The sequence below is a fragment of the Mya arenaria genome, chromosome 7 (genome assembly GCF_026914265.1).
Source record: "Mya arenaria isolate MELC-2E11 chromosome 7, ASM2691426v1".
Lineage (NCBI taxonomy): Eukaryota > Metazoa > Mollusca > Bivalvia > Myida > Myidae > Mya > Mya arenaria.
The window spans coordinates 21,624,579-21,652,524 of NC_069128.1; the positions used below are offsets into that span (position 1 = coordinate 21,624,579).

General features: G+C 35.1%; 1 protein-coding gene and 1 pseudogene across 1 annotated transcript; one reads left to right on the top strand and one right to left on the bottom strand.

Moving 5' to 3' along the window:
- The first annotated feature begins 4,968 nt into the window (after positions 1 to 4,968).
- Positions 4,969 to 9,956, top strand: LOC128241002 (innexin unc-9-like; annotated as a pseudogene).
- Positions 9,957 to 10,416: 460 nt separating this feature from the next.
- On the bottom strand, positions 10,417 to 27,908 carry LOC128239836 (uncharacterized). Its single transcript, XM_052956278.1, has 11 exons — positions 27,519 to 27,908; positions 26,371 to 26,608; positions 19,954 to 20,052; positions 19,127 to 19,305; positions 17,968 to 18,837; positions 16,621 to 17,768; positions 16,274 to 16,416; positions 15,812 to 16,008; positions 15,129 to 15,223; positions 14,347 to 14,486; positions 10,417 to 13,298 (listed from the first exon to the last, which is right to left on the bottom strand). Exons 2-11 carry the CDS (start codon positions 26,582 to 26,584, stop codon positions 13,048 to 13,050), a joined length of 3,336 nt encoding a protein of 1,111 aa, XP_052812238.1. The 5' UTR covers positions 26,585 to 26,608; positions 27,519 to 27,908; the 3' UTR covers positions 10,417 to 13,047.
- Between the last annotated feature and the right edge of the window lie 38 nt (positions 27,909 to 27,946).

Genomic DNA, 27,946 nt, shown 5'->3' on the forward strand with positions numbered 1-27,946 from the left:
GCTCAAGATGGTTAATTTTAATTTAATTAAACAGAACCCTAATTCATTCAAATTAATTCCCTCAAATACGATACATCATAATAATTGTATATTGGTTTAAATCAACCTTCTTCTTCGCCTCCGTTTAACAATGATGCAAAGCTCTTCTTCACTGCCCACGATTCAGTATGATTCTCCAATCTAACTGACCATGATACGAGTTTCCGCTTAATTTTACCATTTTACAACGTATTCTTCCCTTTTACTTTACCATGATAAAGTGCTGTCCTCTCCTGCACTTAAATCATTTACATTGTGGTTCTTCACTATACTTTACAATATTGTACCATGGGCAAGTAAAGTGGATATCTAAACAATAGTATAGTCAAGTAAGTTGGAATATTTATACTTACGTGGCCATAGATTTTCGTTAAATTGCGCCAAAATATTGCTTATATGTTTTTTTGTTTTTTGTTTTTTTAATGCAATGATTTATAATGCAATAAAATATTGTTTGTTAGACCGTCGTTTTTGGCTATCGTTGGTGACTGGTGCTCTCGAACCATCGTTTGTTGCGTTCTCACATCTTGTTCGACAACAAAGTTAGCTTCTCACTCCGAGACCACAAGGCCATTGTGACAGCCCGACGTCTACCCTTTTAACACATCGACTGCATATAGTAATATGAATGAAAGAGTTGCATCCCTTGTAAATAAACGTTTTCTAAAAGACAAACATGTCAATGGATATAAATTCCGACTATAAATCTCAATGAAAATGCGCGATGGTTTGATGAACTTTTTTTCAAAAGTAAAGCACTTTTATTGATATAAGATCCTTCTGTCGAAGGTGCAGATTGCCTACCGTCATTTTGCAATCCGACGAATAGTGTGTATTTTTTCTCGTAGAACTGCATTTCTTGAATAATGCTATATCATAACTGCAAACACACATGTACATACACAGTTTGTATAACTGTATTAGCCTCGTTTGCTTTATTCCGTATTCAACAATGAACTTTAAGGCCTTTCAAATAATCGAAATCTTCATTTTCAATTCCCGGTTGTACATGTACAGGTGACGTCAACAGTAATTAGGTTGTGTATGTTAACATCCGAAATCAAGATAAAATGTTAATGACATTTGGTATTTTATCTGCTTTGTTTAACTAACTCTTTTTCATGATAAATATGCGCTAATGATTTCTTAGGTGATATTTCTTATTGATTATAAACTGGATTAACTTTATAACAACAAACTGGAAAAAGAATAACCACCACTGATTTACAAGTTCATACCCTAGTGAGTTGCGATTGCATACATTATTACATGGTGTTCGATTGTGAAACATTTTATATCCGAAAAAGGTCGATGATCAAACCTTTCGTATACTGGAGTCAAGCATTTACACTGAACAGGTTTAACCATCTTCACTGAAATTGATTGTTAGATTCTAGATATCAGCCTTTATAAAAAATATTTCCCATTAAAATGCGCCAAAATATTGCTTATATGTTGTTGTTGTTTAATGCAATGATTTATATTGCAATAAAATATTGTTTGTTAGTCCGTCGTTGTTGGCTATCGTTGGTGATGGTTAGCTTCTCACTCCAAGACCACAATGCCATGGTGACAGCCCACCCATAAAGCAGATTCTTCTGTCGAAGGTAAATATTTCCTACCGTCATTTTGCAGTTATTTGCAAAATTTTTGGTTTTAAGAAAACCCTTCTTCTTTCTTTTTAGAGTTTGCAATTTTTATTCTATTTAAATTGGTTACTTTTTTAACCTTCTAACTAAACCTTTGTTACCTTTGTATTTTGTTTCTACATCATGCATTTACCATCCATTACATTGAATACCTCAAATCATACATTCGCTATAGTGACACAAGACCTGTAAATGATTTTTTTTACACATTATTGATTGGTCGGTCGTTTTGTTTGTTAGTTAATTGATTGGTTGATTGATTGATTAATTGATTGATTGGTTTATTGATTGATAAAATGTTTATCACTTTGATAATCAATGTTTTTTTTCCTGCCGGGATTAACCGCATGTGTAAGTGTTTTGTTGTAAACTCTCTTCGATTATTTTGTAATCAAAATCAATCATATTGTTCATTGTCTTTGCCATTATATCGCTTTTTAATTCCCGTTAAAATTTGCCCGTTATCAGTTTAAAGCAATATTTAAAGAGAGTAAACATTGATAAATATAAAATAACATTAACTAAATTACGACTATCATCACACCGGCTCTCGGTTGAGACCAGAAGGTGGACAAATATTCCAAGAGAAAAAACGCTTATGTAGAGCATGCAATAAGTCTAGAAGGTGAGAACCACCTGTTATTTGACTGTCTTTTGTAAACAAATACAATGTAAATATATTATAGGGAGAGACCGAGCATGTTTAAGGCAGTTTCTATGTTAAAGTCTGAAAATACAAACATTTAAAACACAAAAATACAGCCACGCATTTTATTTGGTAACCAAACCAATAGTAAGATCGACTTTTTTTGGTTTCGCCCTTTAGTGGGGTGGGAATGGGACACATTTATTAAAGTGAGACACGTTTAGTATAGTAAGATGGTGCGTTAGTAGTGCATTTTGTATTAATAAATAATAAATATCACATTTAGTACGTGTATGTTATATCTTTGATTATGTTGACATAATATTAAAGGCACAATATTTCAAATATCATTACGAAATTTTGCATTATTTATTTTGCAAGAAGTTTATAATATTAACGTCGTGAATGAAAGTAGCCTGACTAAATTAACCAGACTAAATATTTTATGTTTTAGGCTCTCATTTACAAAAAAATGTTCAATTGCGTATCTATCAGTTGATGTTTTGTGTTTCTTTATCAAGAAAGACAAGACTACTCGACGACATGACGACTTATTGAATAATGCAAATTACTGCAGACGGAAACTTTCAATGTTTGGGTTTATTCACAGCCTAGGAGCTAAAGTGAGCCCTCCCCCCCAAAAAACAAACAAACAACAACAACAACAAAAACACTCACGCACAGAACTGGCAGGCGCGTAGCTATACGCGAGTAAGCGGCTGAATCCACATAATTCTGATAAAACAAAACTGTCCATTTCCAGTACTAAATAAAGCACATCAGAACGCCCAGCATCAGATTGCAGTTGCTTTCAAAATTTACCGAGGGGCCATGCCCCGGATCCCCCATAGCACAATTATAAATCCACATGAATGGAGGGCTAGCTACGGCCCTGGCTGGGTACACCGTATTTGTTGTGTACAGCTCGAACAATATGGTACTGAAACAAAGGCATGTATGTATGAAAACCCTTCAAACGTTCAAAGAAAATTATAAGCTTCATTATTTGTGTGAATGATAAATTATTTTACATGTTCTTTTAACATGTATATGTTAAATTTAAAGTCATGTCGTTTAATGTCTGTGAGTGAATGTTAAAGTATGAATGTATTTATTAACAGAATGTTTAATAGTTTTATATGTAAATGTACCTTTCTAGTTTTAACATTGACAGGTGACTTATTTTCAAGGATAATGTTTGTTTTTTTCCTTTTGTTTCTTTACTTTGAAGGCCATATTGAAAATTAGAATATATGTTCGCATATGTCTAAATGTGTAACCTTCGGTAAATAAAGCTTTTATTATTATTATTATTATTATTATTATTATTATTATTATTATTATTATTATGGCAATCAATTGATAAAGCTAACTGGGCGGCTAGCTCACCCCTTCCCACCACTTTTAATTGCAAGGAAAGCTGCAGAAATAAGCAAAGTATGACTTAAAATGTTCATTTCGTAGGATAATCCTACTTTGAGTTAGAAAATGCCGATATTTAGTCAATGCATGCATTAAATCCGGTGTATTATTGTTTACATGCCATGAACTACGTTCATTTCGATTAACGTCATGTACATTTATTGTGCGAATATGATTTTTCTACTGGAAACAGTGTGTTTCAGGAAAGAAGAACATCTAAATATGATAAATATTTACTTATTGTTTTTTAGTCCATACTCACTGTCAGGTGTAAGTGAAATGTGAAAGTATCTTATGCAAAGTGTTATGTTATCAGTTTTTTTTCATGTCTGAGATTTCAAACCTATCATGTTATCCTTGTATATATGTTTGAATGTAATATATCTATCATGTTATGAGGAACACTTTAAGTTGAAGTTACTTAATAAATAAGTTGATCTTGAATCTTGAAATCTAAATATATTGAAATGCGAACAATTAATATCTTCTCTGATTCAAGAACGTATACTATATCAACTCATTTCCTTGTTGGTGGGCCTTTTTTACACGGATTAACAATGTGTGAATCGCCGGTGGTCTCATCACGTTTTCGTTTATCCTTACTGATATTTACGAGGTTTATCTCGAAGCTTGCCGGAGAATGCCGAGTTGCATGGGTTTTTTTCAATCTCAAACGTGTTACTGACAACATGAAGTTCTCTTCGTCTTATATATCACTTCATGTCATCCCTGCTTATTTCAATCACTTATAAGAATGTTTAAACGTATGATTATCCTCATTCGAATTCATGATGAAAAAGATTCTATTTAATGTTCATCCTCTGATATATATATATATACTATGAGTTACTTGTAAATTTTGTAAGATTTGTCCGCAAGCAGAGCGAAACCTGTAAATGAATATTGAGAAAATGGTTAGCCATATCTTGTCTTCACCGACCACACAGTTTTTCTATTACTTTACAGACTATTACATTCTCAAATCATAGAAGCGTGCTTGTGGGCATTGCCACGGAGTCGAAGGTCTTGCAATCCAGCATACTTGAAAAAAAAAAACATGTCGTATAAGTTTGCGTGCAACCGATCAGGTCAATAATGTTTTTCCGACTGTCAGGGGATTCATACATAAGTTTTTCCTTTTAAGCCTACACGTGAAATAGAAGGGCTATTCGTCGCTCCTTTCTTCTTGCAAACACATCTCTCACCAAATCAATGTTTATGTCTCGATCACGGTGGGTGTTCATTAAACCAAGCCCAGATAATCTACCGGGGGTCAGGGTTGACCGTAGATATGTCTCCACCCTTCTCATGGTGCTAAACGAACGCTCCACAGTGGCTGTCGAAACTGGCATTGACAGTAAAATGTGGAGGCATGTTGATATGTTTGGGTATAAACATGTGTTTATTTGTGCTAATGTATCACCTATAGTGTCATACAAATCTTACTTAATGTTAATTCATTGACTTTGTTCAAAATATCCCTGACTTTGCTAGGCTTTGCTAGACCTTGCTCGACGTAACTTGAATTTGATATTGTAGCATGCAAGTATGCCAATTTTCGTTCCAATAAAGTCAAATTATTCAACAAAGACATTCTTTTGTATTAAAATATATCTTAAAAATGTTAATATATTGACTTTGTTCAGAATAAATCTGAATTTGCTAGGCTTTGCTAGACCTTGTTCGACGTAACTTGAATTTGATATTGTAGCATGCAAGTATGCCAAATTTTCGTTCCAATAAGGTCAATTATTCAACAATGACATCCTTTTGTTTTTGAATATTATTTCTGAGTGTTAATATATTGACTTTGTTCAGAATAAATCTGAATTTGCTAAATTATACATTTTTCCATAGGCTTTGCTAGGTTTCGCTGGATTTTTCGATCTTGAAGTAATGTAATTTTACAAATTTAACACAATATTGACAATAAATTATAAATTTTTCCAACTAAATATATCAAACTCATACAAATAAATACAAATGAATAACAATAAAACAGACTTTGCTTGACTTTGCCATAGGCTTTGCTAGGTTTCGCTGGATTTTTCAATCTTGAAGTAATGTAATTTTACAAATTTAACACAATATTGGCAATAAATTATATTTTTTTCCAACTAAATATATAAAACTCAAAAAAATAAATACAAATAAATAAAAATTGCTAGTGCTAGGCTTTGCAGTGTTTAGTACGACCGGTCATACACTAGGCCATCGCTATCACACCTATTTCTCCAACGACACACTTCACGCTGGAACCCTTCCAGCGATTTGGCTGGTAGATTACGCTCTACAAAATCACCCATTCTATCGGAATTGTATACATATTGTGTTTTTTAAATTTCGTCGATGTAGTTTCTGGCATTATTTTAACAAATGTAAGGATACATCGAAAATAATAATTTATTAAAAACAGCATGTCACTAGCCTACTGATCACGGAACAAACGTCTGAAATGAAATTTCAGTTTCGATTTATTTATTTTGACATTCTAAGACAGTTTAACGGGTTAATGTATGTGATGAACTACAGAATTTTTCTGTATGTATTTCCTCCCATGTACAAAAAGGAAATACTATACAGAATGCCTAGAGCATCAATATATTTATATGCTTCATATGACAATTTGTTCATGTCTGATTTGTTCTGAACAATGCTCATTTTCACCCTCATCCCATTTGGGGTCCGATTTTTATTGCATATTTCGCTTCGTTCGATTTTATTTTTTAGAACTCTCAAAATATATTTTACGCACGTACGTACACGCGTAAGCCTAGCTACGCGCCTGACTTTTGTACATATATATTTGTGTATATATATATATATATATATATATATATATATATATATATATATATATATATATATATATATATATATATATACTCATTTGTTTGCATTATCTCTTACTTTACATACACGTTGACATTATATGTCATTATGTGTTGTTGACGATGTACATTGTACAAGTCAAAATAAACTGTCTGTCTGTCTATCTGTTAAGTAACCTAATCGTGTGATTGAAGTGAAAAATTATGTGAGGTATGAAGTCCATTGAATGAACAGTATCTGAGAACCGAGTTAAAACCCAAGTTGCCCTACTACTTTAACCTCACTTTTAAGTCGATCAAGTAACCATTAGAACAGCTTCCACATGCTGTTAAAACACAATGTCTGAAGATAATCTGATAGATTAACAATGACGTCGGTCATCCGGGAAAAGAGAGAAGTGTATCTTTGGCCAGAGAGATATTGTATTAGCCTAGTTACACAGTTGATATTGACAAACGGTTTGAAAAATGTGACCACTGCATTAGAACATCTACATATATTAAGGCACCTCTGGTAAACGTCCATTCCCATTAACCATTGGAGCTCGTTTACATAGACAATTTGACAGTTTATTCAAGGGAAATTTTATAAACGTCTTTGGTTATTACAAATCCCTACACAAAGTACTTATTAGTAGTTGCCACAAAAGAACAAGCACCAAGAACTACAGCAGAAGCATTGCTTCACATTTTTTCTGACATTATGGAAAACCTTCATAGCTACATTCTGATCAAGGCAAGAACTTTGAATCAGATTTAAAGAAAGAGTTATGTAAACTTTTGAATATTATAAAAACCAGAATTGTATTTATCCCCCTTAAGGAAATGACAACACTGGAAGAAGCATTTACCATCGTTTGTCTATGTGCATAATGCTACAAAGCACGAAAGTACTGGTTTCACAATTTAAGCTTATGTTTGACAGAAGGCAAAATTGTATGTGGATTATTCGTATGAAACTGATCATGAGAATGAGAGAAAGTCTGTAGATTATGTACGAGAGGTTAAATTGTGACAAACATGCAAAAGCCTCAGCGATACATTGATGTAGTCCTTGTGAAGAAAAAAAATACAATAAATTGCCGATAATTTTGAAGAACAGAAATAAAGAATGGTGGAACATTCGATTAATGAAATACTGGTTTATTTCGTGAGCTCAGAAGAACGAAAGCTTTACAGAAATCAATCACTTTTCATAGAAGGTCTAGATGAAAGTGAAGATACAGAAGCGAATGCTAACATCATATTAATTATAGTTTTGTTCTTCTCATCCTTAGGTGATGGCATGGTCTCCGCTTGTAGTTTTGCAGGAATAAGGAAATAAAGGAATAACACCGATGCTTCTGACCGACCCAGCTTTACCTTGATACATGTTTTTCTTATTAATGTATCATTTCTTCCTACGCAATACACGATAATAGGCAGTTATGCGGGTCAAAGCAGTATCAGGGAAGACGACGATTCCGTTTATATACTATCTTGATGTTTTAAACAACTGTATTTTCTCTTTTCCATAGGTTAGACAAAGTTCTAGGCTCCGTAGGCAGTTATGCTGGACTCGGCAAACTCCGAAATGACGACGATTTTATCGACCGTCTCAGCCACCACTACTCTACGATGATGCTGGTTATATTTACCATAATGATTATGGTCAGCACCAAACAATATGTCGAGGACGCCATTCAATGTTGGTGCCCCGCGCAGTTCACAGACGCACATGTCAATTATGCTAACCAGGTACTAAATATTTCCCGCAGCAAACACACTGCTCATTTATTGCCAAAAGGGTCTACCAATATTATATGTGTATAGGTGTTATGAGTAGTAGATACATGTTGTCCTTTTAAGCCTTGGAAAAGCCTATCGTATTCGAGATGTAGAAACGGGAATAATGAACTAAAACTGATTTTGAGCTCTGATATTAGAGCTGTATGACCAAACAAAATAATATAATTGTCATGATACAGTCTGATTAAATGGTGAAATAAGCATTGCCATCGTGATGGTTATACCATGTTATACATACCAATTACCATACCTTTTTACCGTAGTTTTAAACGGCGCAAATATTAAACCGCATTTGATTCCTTAAATTTTTACAAGCTGTTTTTTTTTTAAATTAAGATATTTGATCATCTACTAGGCGTCACTGCTAAGTCATTCTATATTCATTATGATAAATAAACAAATATTTTTTCAACCTAACAGATATGTCGAGTGTCTAACACTTATCAAGTGCCGATGGAGGACGTCATCCCGTCCGACATTGACAACCGGAAGGAGCGTCAGTTGACCTACTACCAGTGGGTCCCATACATCCTTCTTTTCATGAGCATATTGTTCAAGCTGCCGCGAATTGCGTGGAAAGTTCTTATGTACTCTACATATATCAGTCTTGACAAATACGTACGCTAAATACACATGCACGTCTGTTAATTGTGTTTTAACTTGGATTTAGTCACAACGGCACTGAATAAGTGAAAGCGGCACGAACATAGTGAAAGCAATGTACGACTCAAAATAGACATACCAATTCAACCTAAGTACAATTGTGATCGTATCTTTTCAGGTGGTATCAATGGTATGCATTGCAACTAGCACACAAAATGGAAAGGGACGAAAAGATTAACGAAGTTACGGACTATCTCGACAGTTGGCTGACGTCAGGGGAGCACTATAGAGACATCTGCTGTATGTCACTAAAGAATACTATTTCTAAGTACTCGTGTTTAGTTTGTGGTCGACGATATGGAAATCAGTTCATAACAGCTTGTTTACTGACAAAAGTATGTTATTTTTTAAACGCATTTCTACAATACTTTGCGCTCAACAGTTTCCTAGGGGACGATTTTGCGGCATGGGGATCGGTTTAGCGGATGAAAATCCCGATTTCATAAAATCAAATCAAGATTTCCACGTGTAACTCTCTGTGGTTTCCAGATCAGCCAAATGAACAATGTTCAACGCTGGACAGTAGAGTGTGTGCTTCCAATCAACTTATTCAACTCTAAAATATTCCTTTTTATCTGGTTCTGGCTCGTGTTCGTTTGTCTCGCGAGCCTCATGTCAATCTGCACAACAGTGCATGCATCAATGTTTCCGCTAAACCGCGTCAATTTTATCAAGAAGTACCTGACACTGCGGAAGGTGATACACTATCGCGGTGAGAACAAACTCGTAACGCGGTTCGTTATGACGTACCTCAAATTTGACGGTTTCTACGGATTACACGTTACCGCTCATAACGCCACTGACATTTTGACAGGCCAGCTCATAGAAAACTTGTTTCTCAAATACAAGAGTCGTTACACAGAATCGAAACAAATTACCGGTGGTGAATATGTGCAATGCTGTATCCTTAAATTGTGAAATATATATGTACATTCACATATTTGGCCTTGAGCAGACATGGTGTTTTGGTAAAATCACTTAAATTGATATGACCAATTAACCAAGTCATTAAAGGCTTTAAACCTGGCGTGATGTATTACGTAAGATATGTGCCTTCGAGGATAATATACATGTACATATACATGTGCTATGTGTTGGATTGGGATGAGTTTATGGATAAGACAATAGACGAATGGTATCTTATACTTTGATCTTGTTTCGCATCACGTTACCTCGTATAGCTCCGTCTTCTATCCCATTTTGTTAACCATGAAACATATTTTATACCTTTGTTGTTGTTTTTTGTAATATTATTCAGTTTAACTGCTATATACATTTCTTTTGCTTGAAATAGTATGCATTGTATATTGAAACATTGGAATATGTATTCCTACAAGTTTTAACATTTACTTTATAACATAGAACTCAAAATCGTGTATAATTTTGAATTTTTAATATAGATTTTAATATATATGTGTATGGAAAATTTTATTAGTTATTCATGAGCCATTCTATAAAATAAAGTTTAAAATGATTAGAAATGAATAATATACAAGTTCATAACAATTAGTAAAAATTAAGTGTAATTATGCTAATACGCAGATAATATAACATGAAATCATATGGCTGTACAAAGAAATACATTGCATTTTAAGAAATAGCAGAATAACATATTATCTTCTGTCAAAGATATTCAGCATTTTTATACAAAAGCTACACAATTTATCATTTGGTTGACCTATAGTCACGCCGTCCTTTACTAAAGTTCACGAGTAAAAACATGTAAGTAACTGTTGTAATTTGTAATGGATGTATTTTGATTCTATCATTATATCGGTGATACCATTAACCAGTGTATATAAATCATTTAAGGCATTATACATGAATATGAAACTGATGGTATTTGTAAAATTAAATCACTACCATAAACATCGCAAACAGTTCTATTTGAAAATGAATAAAATACCCAATTTACTCTTTGTTCTCTATGCGGAAGAATAATATACTTGTGTTTACTTGTAGAAAAGGTTACGTTTTAGTGGTTAACATGACCACCAATGACGAAAATCATCGACATGATACAAGAAAACTACATAGACAAACCCACTAGTTAAACATTAAACGAAGGCTATGTTTATTGTCACAATGTTAAGACCTAACCGACACCAAATGAGAGAAACACTAGATCATTTAAAAGGTCTTGCAAAAGGATTAAAATATCGTTGATGACAAAGAAGCCGGACAACATATCTGAACCCTCTTTCCAAACTATAAGTGTAACTGTATGTTAAAGCACTCAGTAACCTTTAAAAAATAATATCACAAACCAAAAGTACTGACTATTGATGGAATATAATGTCAAAACTATGTGTTCTTGTGTAAGATAGTTTCACATACTAAATATACTGAGTATTTGTGTAAGATAGTGTCTGAAAACAAATGAACTGAGTATTTGTGTAAGATAATGTCTCAAAACAAACTAACTGAGTATTTTTGTAAGATAATGCCACACATCAAATGTACTACGTATTTGTGTAAGATAATGTCACACAACAAATGTACTGCGTATTTGTGTAATATAATGTCACAAAACAAATGCACTGCGTATTTGTGTAATATAATGTCACAAAACAAATAAACTGAGTATTTGTGTAAGATAATGTCTCAAAAATAAACTTAGCATTTGGGCAAGATAATGTCTCAAAACAAATGAACTGAGTATTTGTGTGATGTAATGTCACAAAACAAATATACTAAGTATTTGTGCAAGATAATGTTTTAAAACAAATGAACTAAATATGTGTGCAAGATAATGTCTCAAAACAAATGAACTAAGTATTTGTGTAAGATAATGACACAAAACAAATGAACTAAGTATTTGTGTAAGATAATGACACAAAACAAATGAACTGAGTATTTGTGCAAGATAATGTCTCAAAACAAATGAACTAAGTATTTGTGTAAGATAATGACACAAAACAAATGAACTAAGTATTTGTGTAAGATAATGACACAAAACAAATGAACTAAGTATTTGTGCAAGATAATGTCTCAAAACAAATGAACTAAGTATTTGTGTAAGATAATGACACAAAACAAATGAACTAAGTATTTGTGCAAGATAATGTCTCAAAACAAATGAACTAAGTATTTGTGCAAGATAATGTCTCAAAACAAATGAACTAAGTATTTGTGTAAGATAATGACACAAAACAAATGAACTAAGTATTTGTGTAAGATAATGACACAAAACAAATGAACTGAGTATTTGTGCAAGATAATGTCTCAAAACAAATGAACTAAGTATTTGTGCAAGATAATGACACAAAACAAATGAACTAAGTATTTGTGCAAGATAATGTCTCAAAACAAATGAACTAAGTATTTGTGCAAGATAATGTCTCAAAACAAATGAACTAAGTATTTGTGCAAGATAATGTCTCAAAACAAATGAACTAAGTATTTGTGTAAGATAATGACACAAAACAAATGAACTAAGTATTTGTGTAATGTAATGACACAAAACAAATGAACTGGGTATTTGTGTAAGTCAATGTAACATACCAAATGTACTGAGTATTTGTGTCACACACCAAATGTACTGCGTATTTGTGCAATACAATGTCACACACCATAATGTACTGCGTATTTGTGTAATATAATGTCATAAACCAAATGTACCGATTATTTGAGTAATATAGTGTCATACCCCAAATGTACTGAGTATTTGTGTCAGACACCAAATGTACTGCGTATTTGTGTACTATAATGTTACATACCAAATAAGCTGAGTTATTGTGTAAGTTAATGTCACATACCAAATGTACTGAGTATTTGTGTAATATAATGTCACATACCAAATAAGCTGATTATTCTGTAAGTTAATGCCACATACCAAATGTACTGAGTATATGTGTAAGAAAATGTCACACACCAAATGTACCGATTATTTGTGTTACATCATATCAAGAACATGAGTATATAATGAAAACCCAGTTCAGCTTGGCAGAATTGTCGTGGTAAAGCGTGGAGAATTCAATAATTCGAAATATTAAAAAAACATTACTCCTCAAACATATTTGTTTTGTTGCGCTGGCCCTAGGTAAGGCGGAGGGGGGTTACAGCTGTTGTTAAGATTGTTGAGACTGGTGTTACTGGCGTGTCCTTGTGGCGGTGTATTGTTTGATTCATCACTTATGTTGACATCCTTATTAAATATGCCACCGGGAAAGTCGCCAACGGAAGACATACGCTGGACGTCGTTTGTTGAGAGGTATCCGTCGTCACCCATTGTCGGCGTCAAGTAGATTTGTCGTCGTGCTGAGGTGTGAAGCAGATAAACAATGGTATGATCTAACATTATGTTACTTTAAACATGAAACTTTAAATAGCGTACTTAATTTTACGGCAATAAATATAGTTCCCTCAACGAAAGCAACCTCGGTACTTTATTGCGTTTACTGACACACGCATGGCAGAAAGCTTTTCTTTCAAAGAAATAGCATGCCATGCTAGAATTAAATACTTTTCAACTTAGAAAATTAACAATGACCACGCACAGGGGTTCGTTTCTAAATGTATAGAAATGAACACACGACGTAATCTAATTGGCTTGGATTCTGAAGAGGTCCTCAGTCGGCACCAATAAAACTGCATAATTGTCTATTCATGATTTAATTTACGACATTTTCCCACCAAAATGTCACACCGTACTCAATTAAGCGGGACGTTATTGTATATCGGAGTTTGATTGAAAAAAATAGGCACGAAACCTTTGCATCAACATGATGTTTTGAAGAGTATATTTTACAGTGTCACTAACTTAAGTGTAACAAACTGGTGCAAGATCTACAAACCAATACATAAATCGGTGGTTTGTGTGTGAACGTATGATGAAGCAGTTTGGAATGGTATTAAACAAATAATGACGAAAGGCATTTGGTACGAGATAGGCGGAGAGGCAGCAACCAAGGAACGTAATAAACATTACAATTATGCACCAGTCAATTGTAACCACGCCCCCAGGTCCAGTGGATAGCGGGGGAAATCGGCCGTGTTTGTACCTTCCAAGTGGCCCCGCAGTGCCAATGAATGCGGTGGTTTGGTTTTTGCGCCGAAAATAGCGGGGAATGGGCCTAAACTATAGGATGTGTTACCGAGGTACGATGGCATAAAGCGGGGATTTACCAGCAGTTGTCCCAGCAGGACGGATATTTTACCGGGGATTGGCTGAATCGAAAGTTAAAGTCCCCGCTGGGGGTCGTGGTTACAATTAAGTGATGCATTACTTAAGCTCATCCGTAATGAATTGATACTCATTTTAAACAGATCAGTAACAATCAAATATGTTGGAATAAGATGACCATACCTGCTCGCTTTCTTCTGCCCTGAACCACTTTACACATGGTGATTATTAGGACCATAACCAACATACAACAAAAGCTCGCTGTAACGAATGTTGCAGTCATGTAAGACTGTTTTGAATTGTCAGCAGGTGGCGGGCTTGGTCTGAAAAGGAAATAAAAAAGAAGATAGGACATGGAAAGTATACAGCGTTTTCATAAACATTTTAAACAGTGTCAGAAATGTGAACAATCAGTGTCAGGATAGAGCACATGCTAGCTGTAACAAAAGCTGAAGTCTTGTACGCCATAAATTACAACCCCTTTACTATTTTCCTATATCGGAAAATAGACGCCATTTTGGTACAATACATAGATTTGTAACCAAATATGGAAAAATATAGGTCACCGAGTCATTCTACTGGAGAAAGGAGACATGCCAGGCTGTAGAACAGTCTTTTTTGTTGATGCAAATAGTCCTAGGTTAAAAAAACAACGTATATAAGCCAAGAGGACTAATGTATTAAAACATCAATGCATGACATGTGATTAGTGGCTCTAAGAGTTGTTTGTATCGCCGCCTCTCGCTTCATAGTCCGTGGTCCACGTCCTACCAGAGAGATGTTCATCAGCTACCAGAAATAAGTAAACTACATTGTATTCACTAAAATTCGATGTTTTCCTTTGTCTAAGTATTGCAACAGTTGCTAAACAACAAAAATAGTGCTGATCGTTGGCCCGTCAATGACCGATTGCCATGGTTGACGGGCGCATAAACTGTTCTATTTGAAATATAATCAAAGCTTACGTAGTAGTGGGATCCTTAAAGCAAATACTGCATTCAGGGTTATCAATTTTGTCACACGTTGACTCCCTGAACGCATACACCCATCCTTCTTCAAGCTGAAATGAAAATAGAACTATCGGGTTAATAGTTTTGAAGTGACACCTACTGCCAAGTAAAAATCCCCTCTGATATAAGTATGTATCGAGTTATAACTGGTGTTTTGCAAAGAAATCAGCTGGCATCAGTGAAAAGCGGGTCGAATTAGGAAAGAACGGAAGACATTCTACGTGTTATTCTGCATGTACAGTTTTGAATGTGTAATACACGCTTAGACATGTGCATTTACTGAGTTAAAACTAAATTTGATAGAATTCATAAAGCTGTTAAAGGGTTAAAACAGTTCTGTTTACGCTACTAAGGTTATCATGGTAAAGTACAGCGGAATGTTACAACATGAGTAAGTAAAGATAAAAAATGCTCTTTATAATCAAGCCTTGTTTATCGGAAACCGAATGTGACACGAGTTTTGGCTAGGATTGCCTATTAACATTTGTCTTATTTAAGTCAATACACAACATACCTGAACATATTTATAGTCCACGTTAATCTTTATTTTGTAAATTTGGAAGGTTTTCTAGTCTTAAGGCATTTTCTTAAAAGTAGACTTGCGTTTACTACAAAGTTTGTCTAGTAAAATCAAATACCTGATCATAATAAACGCCCTTGTCATCTTTCTTTATCTGGTACGTATTCAAGTCAATAAGCCCATCGTGACTCGTAACATTGTATACTTGTTTAAGCGATGTTCCGGAAACGGCGAATTTTTGTTTAAGCACGTGTTTCATGAGCACTTCCGGTTGTCTTAGATACTCTTCACAAATGGTGGACGTATTGCCGTTACCTGTAAAAAATTATTTTTATCAATCGTTTTAATATAGCTTAAATCACAACACGAAACGTAAGGATAATTATACTGTCTCAAATTAAATAATAGTTTTCGGCATCGCGTTCTTTCTTTCGTTAAACCAGAACGAAAACTCTTGTGTTATATTAGTGTGAATCATACAAAATCTATCTTATTTCTGGACATAAACTGGTAGGCTTCTTCAAAAAAAAAAATCAATCAGTATTTAGCTTTGGTATTTTGTTAAACATTTTGCACTTACATAGTTCATTTAGTGCCAATTTTGCACCTTTCAGTAGCGTCTCGACGCCGATGGCGGCGAAAGGCGACCACGTCTCCACCTTAAAGCAACGCTGATCCGGCGTGACGCGAAAACAGTTGTCAGCTTCCAGGTATTGGGATGGGCTGTAAAGGCAAATGTATCACAATAACTTTTCTGTGAAAACATTAACTATTTTCTCACTTCTAAGCGTGGGGTGTTATTCAATGATATCACACATATCTGGTTATTTAAGGATAATGGAGAGAAAATGCTTAATCGCAACAATAAAATTAATAAAGTGACAGCTGGAGGCATAATCAATCGAAACTCGTAGACAAATGGTTTACCTGCATTTTGCATCGCCTTTTGTTTTATCAAAGCTCCATTCATAATAGCAATCGAAATAGTCTTCCATATATTCCGTGAGCCAAGCCGACTTTTTCTCAGCTTTTGAAATTTCTTCAATGTGTTCATTTATGTACTCCGGAATCCTCAATTCGTGTGCAAGTGTTATAGACCCTTCCAAGTTGTCCGCATTTGCAATGATGTCTCTATTTCCCCATCCTTCTGATGCAATAAAGATGAAGCCTTTCATGGTTTTCAATGATCCAATCAGTTTCACCACATCAAAGGAGCTGAGGTACACCATTATTATCTTCGGCATGTTCTCTTGTTCCAGTTCGCTTACAATGGCATCCAAATCTACATCCGACTTCTGTTCTACCATAACAACTTGTCCAACACAAATATTGTGTGCCACAGCTTGAGAAATAACAGCATCTTTCCCCCCTCTACCGTATGCGGTGTCCGAATACAGCACCTGAATCAGATTGGAGCCGAGTTTCTTGACGATTTCTATCATTTTTTGTCCTTGATAAAGATCATTCGGAATCATACGCATGAAGAAGGGGAATTGATTTCTATTACTTAATGCTGGACTTGTGCTTCCGTAAGAAACTTGCACTGACTTTATTCTGGTTAAGATTGACGCAACCTGCATGCTATTGTCGCTTGTCCATCCTCCAATGTACCCCAATATGTTTGACCTCACCTTTTTAAATCCACCGTTTTCATATATTCCCTGATTTAGCAATTCAAGCAATCTGGCTGCTACTACTTGTGGATCATTGCAAGAGTCAATTATGATGACGCCAATGTTTGCATTAGGGATTTCATTACTATACTTGTTTTTCGCCTCCAGCACCGTCGCTTTGATGCTTTCAGCGACGTCCACACCGCCTTGTTTGACGTTACCACATTGTAACGCATTACCGGACGTAGTATGAACGGGGACTATGCCGACGATATACATATCTCCCTCTGTAACATCGATCGGTGGTGATTCTCTCATAGGGCACTCGGTGCACTGCCGTCCGTCGGGGCATTCTGGTCGGAGGACGTCGGGGTAAATATGTTCCGTGCCGTTAGTTGTGTATTGCCGTATGTTTCCCGAGCGAAAAATGTATTCCTTTGTTTGAGTGGAGTATTCCAATGCCTGAAATTATGAAAAAAACTCTATTAACATATAAGATGATTTTTATTGATTTCAACGTTGATGAATTAACATTAACTTGATAACAATCCATTGATATGGAATTGAGTACTAGCAATACGATTGATATTTTTATTGTAGTGGGGACGCCCAAACAACATTTGTCACGATCTTGATGAAGAAAAGCAAAAATAATAATTACCTCAACAAATTGCCATTTAGGTGGGGTGTTTGAAGATCGTACTTTATTATAAATAACACTGCCGTAGAATTTGTCTGAGATATGCGATATCTGAATTTCCGGAGAATCCGATTGAAACGAGAATCGAAGCAGCGAAGAAAAATCTCGAAACTCAAAGCCAAATGAGTTCTCCATACTTGTTACTAGCGAGTGTCGTCCTGTGCTATTTAAGCATGATCGTTCAAATGATGGACACTTAGTTTGAAATACGTTTGAAATGAGCAGCGTTGCGAGAATTGCATATGGTGAATGGACGGATGGTGGGAAGAGTTTCAGGGCTTTTGCTCTACAAACTTCGCTAACAACTGCTTTGCACTGAGCGGCGTGATGTTGCTCCATCATGGTGTGAACATAAGATGTCCCATTGGTGCTATTTGTCAATAACTCGGTCCAACCTTCTGTAAATGGCGTTACCTCAATTGTCCGAGGACTGGCAATGTACAGTCCTTTCTCAGAAACCGACGGATCTTCTGTCGCCTGAAGGCTTAAGTAAGTGTCTGTAATGAACAAAACCACTGGTCGTTCGTAGCTCGAGTTCGTACTTGCAACTTTACTATCTATTGCCGCCGAAACCGTTTGCCAAAGTTCAACGTCACCCAATATCAGTACGCCGTTTATTCTTTTATCCGCCTCGTAAATTCCTTTCAAATCATCTTCAACGTTTGCCAGTGCTTCCCCATTCCTTACAAACACTCTTGGAAAGCATGTTATAATCCCATTGCTCATTACAAGTTCTTTCAAATACTCCAGTCTTGACAAACTCTGTGTACTGTTGTCGTGAAACACAGCAACGTACGTCCAAAACATTTCGGAAAGAAACTTCGCAACGGACTGTAAAAAATAAAAAGTGACACGCAAATGATTCAAATTGTTATGATGGTAGGGTGAAACCATTCTGAACATTGGCATTGGCGCCATGCCTGTTGATTTACAGAAATAATCCTAGTTTGAAATCATTCTGCAAAGCTACAGAAAAACTCTAGTAAATAGCACTAGAATACTAGAATCAAAATGCCTAAACAGGCAAACATTATGGTACACACTGCCAAAGAGATATTTACAAAAATATCTTGTTATAACCGTTAGGTCAACATTAATAATAATTAACTGGACAAAGTACCTCAACAGTAGCTGTTTCTGGTGGAATTACTCGAAAGAAGTTGTTGAACGCAACCCTGTCAGTGAAAACATCTCCATCGGCACTGAACGAAATGTGGAGGGGCCGGACGCTTGCAGGGAGAGCACCCAGAAGCCTGGAAACTACTTCCGCTTCCTCCGAGTTCTCCGGACCAAGAACGGCTACAAGTAATATACAGGAATATATTAAGTCACGGCATAGCTTATTATACAAACTTGAATTAATGGATATTGTAAAATAAGACAATTTAGAACTGTTCGTGTTCACTGTCATGATAAAAGTAAGACAGAGGTTTTAATTGCTCATGGAGTAAATCTGAAAAGGGAGAAAAATAAATCATGAAAAATAAATATGCTTGCTAGGTGATCATCATATAACCCCGAGAAAAGCAGAATCGAGTGCGAGCAAAGTGTCCGATGCGCCATCATCAAGTTTCTGCAAAATGTGTAATCCAAACAAATCACAAACACAATGCTATAAATAGTGAAAATCTTAATGTACATTTTAATTAAGATGATGTGCATCTTATGTGTTATCCTCTGGCTATTATAGTCCAGCTTGTAATGCTATACATTGTGTCAATAGTCTGCCAGTCACACGAACCAAAGTTCAGAACAGCTGACAATGTTGCCATTTGTCCAAATAATATATATCGACATTTTAATACAGGGCATCCGAGTACTGTGAGATGCTGTAAGCAATCTCTATGGCTCTTTTTAGCAAGTTCAGATTTAGACTGGTCCAAATGCTGATTATTATAACATTGTTAAACAACATTTTTGTTTGAATTTATATAAAAGACATGTTACCAAGTGTGTCCGGAGCGACCTCATCTAGTTGTTGCGTTATGTTGTACGCGATCTGTCTGGCTCTTGTCAGCGAACCGCATGTCGCCCATACCCGGAGACCTATACATGTATATTAACATATGCTGCAAGTGTGACGCGTGGGAAAATAAGAATATATTATATAGTAATATACATCATTTATTAAATGACTTTAAGTCAACATTAGTTATTCCGTAATATTTCATATCAGTGTGTGTATACCACGTTTTAAAATACGTCATAAATGCTACGTCGGACGGCAATATTTTGCTTCAAATGAAGACTTAGACAAAGATACTTTACTAGTTAATTACCACTTTAAATGAAACAAAGCACAGTCTACGCCGCTTTCGGTCTTTGACTAGAGTTTGATTGAGAGTTTAATATTTTAAACAGTCAAGAGTCTACTAGTTTTTTATTCATACAATCTTTGTGCAAAGGCAGTAGAACATATCTGATGACATTTAATATGAATATTGCGTTGTCCTTTCTATGCAAAAGAACTTTACCAAAACATGATAAGCCGGGCCCGATCGAGGCAAAATGAGAATTGTGAGAGCTTTGCTTAATCGATCAACTACATTTTAGGTTGCATTTTCACATTACCTCTCAATGTAGATTCACTGTATTTCTTATAAACAAGTTAAGAGTGAGGCGTGATATACGAGGCACCCGAAGTCGCAGAAATTCCAAACGGATCGGATGTAATCTTTCAATAGTTGTAGCTAATTTATTTCTTATTCAATTCGGTGAAAATGACATGATTTCAAACAACATTTGGGGTAATAATACGCGCTAATGGATCTTATAGTCTATGTATGTTTAAGTAAATGATGATTTGATATAATTTGTAAGTAAATATGCATTCAGATACAATTTAGATGTGATATCATTTTAAAATCACTAAGTCTAATTATACTAACTTATCAAATACCAATCTAAACTTAAAACATCATAGATAGCGCCCCTATTAGAAAGTAAACTTCATTTTATTTTATTTTGCTTGACATCTATGATGCCATTATAATTGAACTGAACCGATCCGAAATGTTTTCTTACATTTAAGCATTCTTGTTCAATATCAACACAAACGGAACGATGATTCTGACAGAACAAAAACCAAAACTAATCCAAAAAGAATTTTTAAAAATCGTACATTTTGAATATATAAATCATTTCTTTTTTGCATGTATAATAGTTACATTCCTTCATTTCACTAGAAGAGCCACAATGCGACCAACTCAATTTTTAATAGGGTTTGATAAGAATAAATTAACAATTAATTTCATGTAGGAGTGATAAAAAGCAGCAGCCTTTATCTTCCTTTTTTCATGAACAAGTTCCATAACTGAAAGTTACTCTAATGTGTTTAGTTTCGCTGTCAAATCCATATTGTGTTTCATGACCTTGACCAACCCACATCAAAATCAATCTCAAGCTTGCTCTTTACATAAGGTACATACACACCATGTTTCATCACTATTCATCAATGCTTACTAAATGTATTGGTCAGGAACCAATATTCTATTTGCTGTTTACTTGACCTTGACCCCAACTCATCAATAGCAATCATACGCTAGCTCTTCATTTTCTATATTTACTATCTTTTACCCCACCCCTTGACAGTAAACCACAGTATCCATCCATCCTAACTGAAATCATTGTTCAGTAATCATTTTTATATCTTTACTACCAAAAGCTAATTTTTCACACAACCTATCCTACACACTGAATTTCATCACTCTCAATCAACTCTAACTACAGCCATTAGGCGGAAAAAAATGTTCTGACGTTCGTCCGTCCGCCTGCCCGCACGTCCCAACTAAATCCTCATTCTGATGAAACGGTTTTCGTCGAAAAACTGGTTAAAAATATAAAGCTTTATGACTAAATTTAAAGATAAATGCGGATATGTGAAAGAATATTGTAGACTTAAACCCCTTAGCGGTCATCCTGGAAACCATCTTGAAGACCTCGTTTTAGCAAAGGTGGTGGTAGACCATATATCAGATACTTGAGTTAAGGGTCAAGGCTACAAACATATGCAAACATGTTTTCTATATACCGCATTGCAAGGTTCTCAACTTTGGCATCCGGACTTTTAAAAGTGCTCTGTAGTATATTTGTTAAGGAAAAAGGAACAAATTTATTTGATGTTACCGTCTGGCATCAATGGATTACATCTCATATTCATATATTCGCATTTCGCAAATTCAATAGTTTACGACTATGTAAGCTAGGTTTCATTTCTTGCGATTTACAGAAAATGGAGCGAGCGTAGCGAGGCCACAGTTCGAGAAAGCCTGCATCATTTCCTATAGAATTCCAAAATGAACTCGTACTTATTTGGTGTTCGCACTTATTTGACTCGCCAGTTTCGCTCCTAACATAACATAAACAATGCTTCAATTAACGTCAGGCTAAACGTTTTAGTATAATACGTATTGAATAAGAAACAGGTATAGTGTTAATTGGTATTGCGCAAAAATAAAGTCGGTAAAACCTTTCTTGATAGTAGATTTGAAATAAAACTTTGAATAGATATATTTAAAAAAAAATCAACATCGAAATAATCAGGGTATTTTCAAAAATAAAGATAGGCGCACGACGCCGTTTTTGCCGCAGAAATTGACGTTAGAGACGAATTAAAAATAAAATACTTATAGGGACTGTCTCACAGATGAAAAAATAGCGAAAAAAATAAAATTGTCGAAAAATGACATAAACTTGGCATCGATGTGTTCAATGCATTGAAACTTAATTATTGAAGTACCACACAATTTACAATTTATTTAAGTTTAGCAGTTATTTCGTATTTTTCCATTAAAAAAAGTTACTGGGTATGTCTACCGGGTAGAATTCATTCCTTATGCGTGATTGGCTAGTCGGCGTTATCATGTGATATTACCGAGGTAGGCTTATAGCTTAATTATGTCACCCTTATTGTGCGAGCCTTAATAGCTCAATAGGGAAGACCCCGTACTTCAATTTTGGCGACGCGAGTTCGAACCCGGGCTCCGACACATTTATTTTTAACATTTTGGTACTTTTTTTTACCATTTTGACATCAAAGCGTAACACATTCTATTAGATAATTGTCGTGAGATTCGTTACAAAAAACAAAACCTTTTGGTGCCAATCTGTGAGACAGTCCCTTTAAAACAAGGAAAAGAAAACTATATATCCGTGAACGTTTTCACCATACTTGGCACCTCGGCGTATCATAACCTATATGATTTTATATATTGAATAGGTTACATTACGCTGGGGTGCTGAGGATGTTTTCCATATGACGTACTAGAGGGAACAATTTCGTAGCGGTAAACGAAAGATTGGTTAAAATATCGATTATTGTAGATGGATCGCAAAAAAATGAAATTCTTCGCAACTTTGACGTCGGTGGTATATTTTGGAAACTCGAATATTGAAAATCTAAAAACAGTCCCTAATTCGGCCTATGCTGTTTTATTTGTATACCAATTTTCAGACATTGTCTCGAAAATTCGCTCAGGGTCGCTTTCCACCTTTAATCAGTAAACGAGGTCGTTGGATGGTAAACCGTCGCGGCTTTTTAAAAAAGAAAGAAAATAAAACCAATTGTTGGCTTTACAGAAAGGGTAAACAACAACGTAATATGAATTTTAATGATACTTTTCATTAAAAATTTACATATTGAAGATATTTGGATTATTCGGGTATGGAGTACCGGTACTCGGTACGTTTTCCTAGTACAGTTACTTGGATAACATCGCCCATTCTGTCACTCATAACCGTGTTATGTTCTTCTCAATTACAATATTCTGATCTATTTTCTCATGAGAATGAATACAAACAAAAAACGCACATTTTGGTACTAAATTGAGCTCGCTAGATTGTATGGTACAAAGAAAATAATAAAGGAGAAGATGATCTAGCGTAAATGCTTAATCTTTACTTGAATATTGTCACGTAAATATTTTAAATGTGTACTGAATAGTTGTCAATACGAGTCGATTCCTTAGCTGTCGATTATAGTTACTTCGCGCATGTGCAGAGGGAACAGGGAACTATGAAAAATAGACGACTGTACCAAGTCATGTGGCTGACAAAATACTAACAACGAAAATGCGAAAATATGAATGAAAGATAAATAAATAGCACATGCTTTCCTTTTAACATCTTAATTTGAAATAAACTCAAAAGAACCCGACTTAGCTGAAAATTCCCATTTTCTTTGGCCTAAATGGGGAATATTTAAAGTGGTAAACAGGTAATTACCTTTTAAATACCTAAAATCTTGTCAACCGTTGAATGTGTTTTACTTAAATTATCCAGCTTTACATTTCAAATGGATAATAAGGACAATGATCATAAATTCAGTTCCTTGTCGATGAATATACAACCGTCTACAAAAGAGCATTCAAGTCATACATGGAAATGGGACATGAAATCTGATATGTTTGTTTACCAAACTGTTAAATCCACTGCCCTACATACTTATAAAATAAGAATATCCTTTGGTAAAACGTTTTATGCTTAACGAGTCTAAGTAGTCCAAGTAAGATTATTTTGAAAAAAGTGCCAATACCATGTAGACCCCCCGCGCTTATATTACATTAAATCAAAGTTCATTGCTAGGTATTATTGAATCTAAAACCCCTGGGCCCCGTTCCAGTATCAAATTTAAACCCACTGGGCCCCGTTCCAGTATCAAATCTAAAACTCCTTGGCCCCGTTCCAGTATCAAACCTAAACCCCCTGGGCCCCGTTCCAGTATCAAACCTAAACCCCCTGGGCCCCGTTCCAGTATCAAATCTTAAACCCCCTGGGTCCCGTTTCAGTATCAAACCTAAACCCCCTGGGTCCCGTTCCAGTATCAAATCTAAAGCCCCTGGGTCCCGTTCCAGTATCAAATCTTAAACCTCTGGGCCCCGTTCCAGTATCAAATCTAAAACTCCTGGGCCCCGTTCCAGTATCAAACCTTAACCCCCTGGGCCCCGTTCCAGTATCAAATCTAAACCCCCTAGGCCCCGTTCCAGTATCAAATCTAAAACCCCTGGGCCCCGTTCCAGTATCAATTCTAAAATCCCTGGGCCCCGTTCCAGTAACAAATCTAAAAACCCTGGGTCCCGTTCCAGTATCAAACCTAAAAACCCTGGGCCCCTTTCCAGTAATAATCAATGCTATAAATGTCCTTACAAATATCATTTATTTAAACGCCAGGAAATTAACGATCTTAGTCCTTACAATCTTTATTAAAGGAGCCCTGTTTTGGGGTGTTGAACTGTGTTATGTAATTCTGAACGGTATCTATGAAGTTTAAGGAGTCTCGTATGTCAGAGTATTGGGCCGGAAGAGAAGGACTTGTACTGATGTTGTGCTTAATCAAGGGCCATAACTCTGATCCAATTGGGAGAAATCCGACCTTTATCCCCTTGGTTAAATCGCCTATGCTTAATGGCAACTATGTGAGTTTACTTACTCTAATTCAAAATCATATTAAATTTTGACTGGTAAAACTTAAACTTCTTTCTAAATAATGCAGTTATGGAAAGTAATTGTTACTGATAAAATAATTAAAACCGTGTATTTAATCGCTGAAAACATACAAATATTAAAAGATTGGTGAATGTCAAAAGATTTACTGTGGACTATTTTAGTCTCATAAGGTAGAAATACCGTGGTTTATGCTTACTTCTTTCAAATTAAACTCGGTATCTAAACCGTTTGCGACATTTATTTATCCGTTTTGGAAAATTAAAAGAAAAGTGGGGTAAATCTTTTTTAGGAGTAAGAGTACATCTTTAAAGTCTTTTTGAGAGGGGGTGCCTCAAATCTTGGCGTCCAACATGAATCCTAGAGTTAAGCCCAAGGGATAAAACTACAAATGGTAAACAACGCTCTAATAACGTTTCAGGAGTGAAGGTCAACGTATGTTTGGGGCAGAGTGTGCCATAATATGTCTGGACAGACACACACACACATGGACAGATTTATAACAAAAATACAAAAATAACAAATTTAGGGATAGGACAATAACACTTCAAAATCATCAAGACAAATGTAAAATAATATAGCGAAAATGCTTTCTAAAAGTAAATAGGCCCCTATTTTCTAAATACAACATGAATGAAAAACATTATGTAGACTTAAGGTTCTTAAAACATGATTTAATAGGTTTAACCCTAACATTAAAACATAGCATATAGTAAACTCATTCTTTTGGACGCGTAAAGATGTATATACATGTTTTAAGTCATTTAGTATAACCACTATAGTTTTTAATAACTCCTGTGAGAACATACTTGTACATTAATTGTCCGTATACATGATAATATACCTATTTTACTGATTTAAACCACATCATTCTTGTGCAGATTTTTATTTCATGACATCAGCATGTGACGTCACTACACTTACCTACACGGTTGTTCAGTTTTCGCAGTTGCCAGGTAACAGCTTCAATATGCTGCACCGAGAATGGAAGAGTTTTGCCACACCCACCAGCCTCGTTTTCATACACTGTAAACACACCCTCTATGTAAACATTTCCCTGGAGGACAATCTTCTGAGTTGATGTTGAAGTCACGAAAAATGTTAGGAGGGTAAAAATGATAGATGAAAGTCCCTGCATCTTTCTTTAATACCAGCGGCAGTGCTGAAAATGAAATTAAATAGTTCGAGTATGCAGCTTTAAAGGGACTGTACACCAAATTGGAACAATTTTTTTTCTGTAACAAATCTCAGGACAAATATCTAATAGAATGTGTTACGCTTTGATATCATAATTGTAAAAAAGTACCAAAATATCTAAAAAAAGAAAAACAAATTGTGTCGGGGACCGGGTTGAAACCCGTGTCGCCAAAATTGCAATCTAGCGTCGTATCTTCTGAGCTACGACGGCTTACTCTAATTGGGTGGCATAATTAAGCTATACACCTACCTCAGTAATATCACCTGATTACACCGACTAGCCAATCACGCATAAGGAATGAATTCTACCTGATAGACATACCCAGTAATCTTTTTTAATGCAAAAATACGAAATAACTGCTAAACTTAAATAAATTGTTAACTATGTGATACTTCAGTTAGTAAGTTTCAATGCATTGTACACATCGATGCAAAGTTTATGTCAGTTTTCGACAATTTTATTTTTTTCCGCTATATTATCATACGCAGTACAGTCCCTTTAAAATATAAGACCAAAATAAATTCAATGTTTCAAATAATTTTCCTGACCATGTAAATCTTGTTTCACTTCAAAACAAAGCGCTGCATCTGTACGAAATCATTCATCAGTTTTCAAAATTATATTTTGTCGAATAAACAATATATTTTTTTCAAATTAGCCTTATTTTATATATTTTCAGGCTCCAGGTTATGACGAATACTAAGCCGATTAATAATAATAATAATAATAATAATAATAATAATAATAATAATAATAATAATAGTGAATTATAAATATGCATAATGGAATTTAAGTCGTAGATCGGCTGCACCGTCTCTAACCACCCGGCTCTAACCAAGTTAACACTATCAAATGCATATTAACTCACACTTACCTTTACATTAGCCGACTCAATCGCATTAAGATGTACACTCATTGCTTATTACATATTTTACATCAATTTGTAATGTTCCACAGCCATAACCGTTTTGAATAAATGAATAACAGAAGCCTAAACCACAGCCAAAGCAATGCTAATAAAAATATAATTAGGGTGAATTGACACACTTACACGAATAAATTCACTACCGAATAGAACAAAATTAGACACTCGTTCACCACTTCTGAAGGTCGTTTCTACTACTGAGCTTCTATGACAAGATTTCAAAGGATATTCAAAATGTGATTAATGCGGAACAAAAAATATGTTCCTGTTTACTTTCGAACAGTGTAAAACGTAATGAATTCAGTCGCTTTAAGAGTTATGACTTGATGATCATTTACTCAACATGAAACTGTTCCCCACTCGTATTAAAAACAGCA